Here is a 6434-nt window from a genome sequence, read left to right on the forward strand (position 1 = left end):
TTTGTATATGGTGATGCAGGGATGACGACTTAACTATGTAAATTAAGTTTTAAATTTTCTATTCCATGTATGTCTACACAACTCCATGGACACTGTATGTTTGCAATTGCGTTCGCTAGCCCCTGTATTTTGTTTAATTTGTTCAGAGGCCTTGCATAATCCCAAAATTACTTGCTAGTTACGATGATAAACCTATAGAGGCAGATTTGGGTCGTGACAGAGTGGTATCAGAGCGTGTGTCATACCGTACACACGAGTCCAAATGAGCTATAGGATGTCCTAGAAAAGAATTAAGGACATTACATCTGCATGTGCGAGTGTGTGACATCATGTGAACATATTTGAACCAATAAACATTGACAGTGAAATGAATTGACATGAACATATGTAAACTGAACATGAACATTGAGGAACTGTAAAGAATTATTTGCCTGTGTTTATTAGTACTTTGTTTACCTACAGCAATGGAAATACAAAAAGTAATGATACAGTTGAATCTTTTGAGGTCTGAATCAACTGCATGGAGTAGATGCTAGAGGCCTTAACAGAATCACTAAGACAACAACAAGGACAACAACCTCTGCCTCCCATACTCCCTCCGGTCCAAGTGGAGCCGGTCAACAATAACATTCTCAATTTGACTCAAAAATTTAACATGATGAAGCTACCAACTTTTATGGGTGTATTGAACCACTAAAAGCGGAGACATGGATGTTAGAGACAGAGAAGTTATTTGAAGTGTTTATGTGCTCCAAAACTCAGAAAGTACTGTTGGCTACTTATACTCTAAAGGAAAAAGCTCACAATTGGTGGATGCTTATTTGACATGACAATGGAGCCATGACTTGTGATCAATTTAAAGAAATTTTCTATGAGAAATACTTCCCTCAGTGCTTTAGAGACAGAAAAGTGTCAGAGTTTGAGCAACTGAAGCAAGGTTTCATGTCTGTGGCTGAATATAAAGCCAAATTTATTGAGTTGGCCCATTTTGCTCCGCATATGGTAGATACGAATTAGAAGAAGGCCAAAAAGTTTGAAGGAGTTCTTAACCTAGATGTATTTGATTGGATCGGTGTATTAAAGCCGCCCAAATATGTGAATGTTCTTGATCAAGCTCTAATGACGGAAACTAATTTAGCTGCAATGAAACAAACAAAAGCTCAAACAACTGAATTGAGGGGTAAAAGATTTAGGTTTAATTCTAGAAAAGGTCGGTCAATTTCAAAGAAGCAAAATACAGGGTCCTCCAGTATTTCAAGTCAAAGTAGTGGTACAGCACCTACTTACTCAGAATGTGGAAGGAAACAAAAGGGCCCCTGCTACCGATCAACAGGAGCTTGCTTCTGGTGTGGCAAGATTGGCCACATGATGAAAGATTGCCCACTCACAATTGAAAATGCCAACCGTCCTGTGGTAAGTTTAGCCGGATCCACTCTTGCACCAAGAACTAATACCAGAGCTGACACCAGATAGGAAAGTTTGAGATAAAGCCTAGTTTTTGCACTTGTGCCTGGAGACATCTAGAACACTAAATCAGTAGTGTTAGGTATAATCCCTATTTGTGCTCAAAATGCATATGTCTTAACAGACTCTAGATCTACCCATTCGTTTGTGTTGTATGCTTTTTCTCAGAAATTGACTAGACCCTTAGAAACTATGAACTATTTGCTGTCAGTATCTACACCATCTAGGGGTTGTATGATATGTGCTTATGTGTATTCTGCATGTGATATTGTAATTGGAGAAGTACTTTTATATGTTGATTTGCTGCCATTGGATATAGATCATTTTGATTGCATATTGGGTATGGATTGGCTAACAAAATATCATACTACCATTGATTATATTGCTAAATTTGTTGTGTTTCGGCTGCCGGGGTTGCCTGAATTTGTGTTTGCTGGGAATGGTCTCCCCTATATTTAATCTCTGAAATGAAAGCTAATAAACTGTTGAGAAAGGGGTGCCAGGTTTATTTGTGTTGTGTATTGATTATGCCCACATATAGTACTAATGTAGAGAACATCCCTGTAGTCAATGAATTTCTTGATGTGTTTCTAAATGAACTACCCGGTGATTTGATTGATAGAGAAATTGAATTTACCATTGACGTAGTATCTGGAACACAACCTATTTCCAAAACCCCATACAAAATGTCCACCTCTAAACTGAAAGAATTAAAAATTCAGCTTCAAGAACTGTTGGATAAGAAGTTCATTTGTCCGAGCATTTCACCTTGGTGTGCTCCAGTTTTGTTTGTTAAAAAGAAAGATGTGTCTTTGAGGCTATGTATAGATTACAGGGAATTAAATAGAGTAACTATCAAGAACAAATATTCACTGCCCCGAAATAGATGATTTGTTTGACCAACTCCAGGGAGCCCAAGTGTTTTAAAAAATAGACCTTAGGACCAGGTACCATCAGTTGAAGGTTAAAACAGAGGATGTAGAGAAAACTTCCTTTCGAACTAGATATGGACATTATGAATTCCTACTAATGCCATTTGGAGTAATGAATGCACCTGTCGCCTTCATGGACCTAATGAATAGGGTGTTTAAACCATATTTGGATGAATTGTTGTTGTATTGATTGATGATAATTTGATTTACTCCAAAAGCAGGGAAGATCATGAAAATCATTTGAGAACCGTACTACAAATTCTAAGAGAAAGGAGATTGTATGCGAAACTCTCAAAATGTGAATTTTGGCTTGACAGTGTGAGTTTTCTAGGGCATGTGATCAATAAAGATGGCATATCCGTTGATCCACAGAAAATCGAAGCTATTGTGAATTGGCCAAGACCAATAAATGTGTCAGAAGTTAGAAGCTTTTTGGGGCTTGTCGGCTGTTACAGAAGATTTGTGAAGGACTTCTCGAAACTTGCCATGCCATTAACACAATGGATATAGAAAAATATACTGTTTGATTGGAATGATGAAAGAGAGTTCGCTGTTTAAGAATTGAAGACTAGATTGGTGACTGCACCAATATTGACTCTACTTAATGGTACAGATGGGTTCCAAATCTACAATGATGCATTGTACAAAGGTTTGGGATGTGTGTTAATGCAGAATGGGAAAGTAATTGCATATTCTTCACGACAACTCCGACCACATGAAAGGAACTATCAGACCTATGACCTTAAACATATAGCTATGATTTTTGCGTTGAAAATCTGGCGCCACTATCTATATGGAGTGACTTATGAAGTATATACCGACTACAAAAGCCTAAAATATTTCTTTACCTAGAAATAATTGAATATGAGAGAAAGAAGATGGCTCGAATTGATTAAAGATTATGACTTACAGATTTTGTATCATCCTGGGAAAGCAAATACAGTTGCAGATGCTTCGAGCAGAACATCCATCGGGAATTTGGCATGTTTGCTTACTGGGTGTAGACGCGCCCGCGGGCCTCGTGCTACAGTTCGGACTCGATTTTTGTTGTCGCGGTTCTTAATCTTGAACCAAAGAGTCCAAATCTGGAAAATCGTTTTGAGAAACAGATTTTTGAAAAAGTAGTGCCAAACATGGACTGCTTTGCCAGATACAAAGTCGCCACCTAAATATTTTTTAAAATGGGGAAATTTAGGAAACCCTGACTCGGTGCCGAAGGCCACATGTCCGTCATCACCGGAGTTGTCTCGGCTCGGGAGCTTGGGTACGATCGGGGAAGGTCAGCTATGAGCACCCCCTTTCGCCCGGTCCGAAGACCGGCCTCTACTAACCATGATATCCGATTTTGAAAACGTTTATGTGTTCTTATTCCATTTATTAGCCTAGAATTACTATGTTATGCGCGCAGCAAACAAGTATAGACTAGATTGCCTAATTTGGAAATAAACATTGCATATCCGTTCGGTTTTGAAAAAGGTTTTGGATTTGCTACTCGCAAGTAGGCTAAAACACGGATTTCAATGAGTTCTTCCAACTCAAGCAATCCAACCTTCACCCACAGGCATTCAAAACAGTTTAACACATAAGCATCTAGCCACATGTTAAGCATGCTGTCATGGCAACATTCACACTCATGCGATATGCTAAAGCGGAAATACTTACATCGTACTCCGTGCCAAAACAAAGAACTCGTTAGCAAACATGCATGATCCAAGTCCATGTTAAGTGCCTAATGCATCGCATACAAAGTGTTGCTAGAATAGGCTCGGCTATCCTAAACATGGCATGTGAGAATGCACAACTATCACATATTCAGTTTAGAATTTGAAGTACAAATGCAGTTAGCGTGATGTACCGAGGCTAATGCATGTAATACAAATGCATGGATGCACACATGCGTAGCATAAGGTATGCTAAATTAAACGTGCCCTAATCTACCATCGTAAGCAGGTAAATAAAAGGGAAGAAAGAAGTGAGGTTGGAAGACATACACACCACCCACACACACTTATTACAGATTTGCCCTCGCTCGGAGGGACCAAATAAATATTACAAATTAATTAACTATGCAAGAAAATTAAATATTACAAATTAATTAATTTAATTAACAAATTAAATAAACTAATTAAAGCAGGAAAATCGCCTCGGGAAACGCGCCGCCATGCATAGGCTGCCTCTGTTTTCCTTCCTTCACTCCTCTGGAGGCTGTCAAAACCTCAGGACTGCTCCCTTGGATAGAGAGGATCACCACCGGCTGAATGAAATTGCCACCGGCAGTGTGGTATGGCCATCGGCACAAAATTGAAGCTGTCGACAGAGAAATTGTTGCCGGCCGGCACCTTACACTGCCGGTCGGCAGAGTGTTCCTGCAGAACCTGCAACTGACAGCAACAGAGGACAAGGCAAAGCATGGCAGCACAATTCAAGGCATATATGCACCAACCATGTCCCTTATCATTGTATTGACTTAAAAGGGCATGTGCCTCGATTCTCGGACCACCAATCACGCATCTCCATGCATGATGGCCCAAAGAACCAAGTATGCAACTTTGATTTCAAATGCATGCAAACCAATTCAAACCAAAGTCCTAATCCCTATCACCAAATCAAGGGACAAGGAATGCATGCAAAATGCAATGCAACCTAAGCATACAAGCTAAGGATGCAACATGGCATGGTGACAAGCTCATGCAAGCACACATGCATACATATGGCAATGCAAATTGATGGAAAGATGGACTTATACATGGATTAGGCAGCTCTAATAAGGCCCAAAACAGCAGCCATAATGACCAAAACAAGAAGCCAAAACACATGCACACATACACATGATATGGTCCAAACCTTAGGCACAAATCAAGCAACATTCAAGCACACTTGAAAGAGGCAATCATGAACAATTAGCATGCAAGATGAGCTCTAAAATCAAGTTATAAAATGATGCCAAATCATATTAAACAAGACAAGCAAGTGCATGCAAGAATGGTCCAAGCACTTGAAGCAAGTCATGAAGCTTTGAAGCATGTTTATCACGACGAACATGGAATGCATTAAACTACTAAAAACAGATTTTTAGCATGTCAAAACAAGGCCAAAGGACTCCTTAGATGGCATCTAAGTGACTCAAATGCAAAGGCATACACAATGACCAAAACATGGAGCATGCAACACATGCTTCCAAAGCATTAAAGAGTCATGCAAGGCAATCAAGCAAGCATGAAAATGGGACTGAAATAGCATGTAAGGTGGCCCCAAATCACCAAAACAATGCAAAGGTGCCATGCTATGCATGCGCATGCTCAAGGCCAACAAGCCTAAATACAAAGGAGCTATATGATGCATGCCAAATTCGACCCAAGCAACCTAGGACAGACCTAGAACATGGCAAAATAAGCACATAATCTTCACAAGACTAAGCCTAAAACATGCTCCCACAAAGGCTAACAACCTAAGGCACATTAAGGCATAAACAAGGCATTACATGGCAACTATGCTAAGCATGCATGGAGTACCAAAACCAACTTAAAATCATGTTATATTACGGATATATAAGCATGAAAAACATCCTAAACATGCTCAACACACACTCAAGCATAGGCTTCCTTAAGAGGCCAAAATATGCCCTTTTCAAGGACAACAAGGAGAGGGGGTGGCCCTCTCCTTCTTGGGACTTCAAGGCATCATCTTCACCACTGAAATTCCTCAAGATTTCAGTGGTGAAGAGACCCCAACACCAAAATCCCGGAGCTAGCACAAAATGGTCCAAAATGAGGCCTTTCAAGGCCTAAGGGGGATCAACAACCCTCAAACCAAGAAACACTCTTAATAAACAATAAAGAGGGCCTAAAAAAAGAACTTTTTTATGTTATATAGTAAGCACAAAAACAGCTCTAAGATAGGTATAAAATCAATGCAAAAATGGGGGAAAATGGAACTAGATTCTCACCGTTGATGACCCCTTTACAAATGATGCTCCAATGGCCTCCTTTGGCTCCAAACCAGTCAAGAAACTCAAGAACAAGCCCTTAGAACCCTAGT

General features: G+C 39.8%; 1 protein-coding gene across 1 annotated transcript; it reads left to right on the top strand.

Moving 5' to 3' along the window:
* The first annotated feature begins 840 nt into the window (after positions 1–840).
* LOC145819939 (uncharacterized) lies at positions 841–2354 on the top strand. Its single transcript, XM_082913981.1, has 4 exons — positions 841–1002; positions 1084–1413; positions 1633–1906; positions 2017–2354. The coding sequence occupies exons 1-4, from the start codon at positions 841–843 to the stop codon at positions 2352–2354; spliced, it is 1104 nt and encodes a 367-aa protein (XP_082770107.1).
* The last annotated feature ends 4080 nt before the right edge of the window (positions 2355–6434 follow it).

This window comes from Camellia sinensis, chromosome 1, assembly GCF_055761805.1.
Source record: "Camellia sinensis isolate YWXY chromosome 1, ASM5576180v1, whole genome shotgun sequence".
Lineage (NCBI taxonomy): Eukaryota > Viridiplantae > Streptophyta > Magnoliopsida > Ericales > Theaceae > Camellia > Camellia sinensis.

Excerpts from the sequence above, each read along its gene's own strand:
- LOC145819939 (XM_082913981.1), top strand. The coding sequence starts at position 841 with ATGACTTGTGATCAATTTAAAGAAATTTTCTATGAGAAATACTTCCCT. Across the intron at positions 1,003-1,083 it reads CCCATTTTGCTCCGCATATG|CCGCCCAAATATGTGAATGT; the intron begins GTAGATACGAAT and ends GGTGTATTAAAG. Across the intron at positions 1,907-2,016 it reads ATTTGTGTTTGCTGGGAATG|AGAACATCCCTGTAGTCAAT; the intron begins GTCTCCCCTATA and ends GTACTAATGTAG.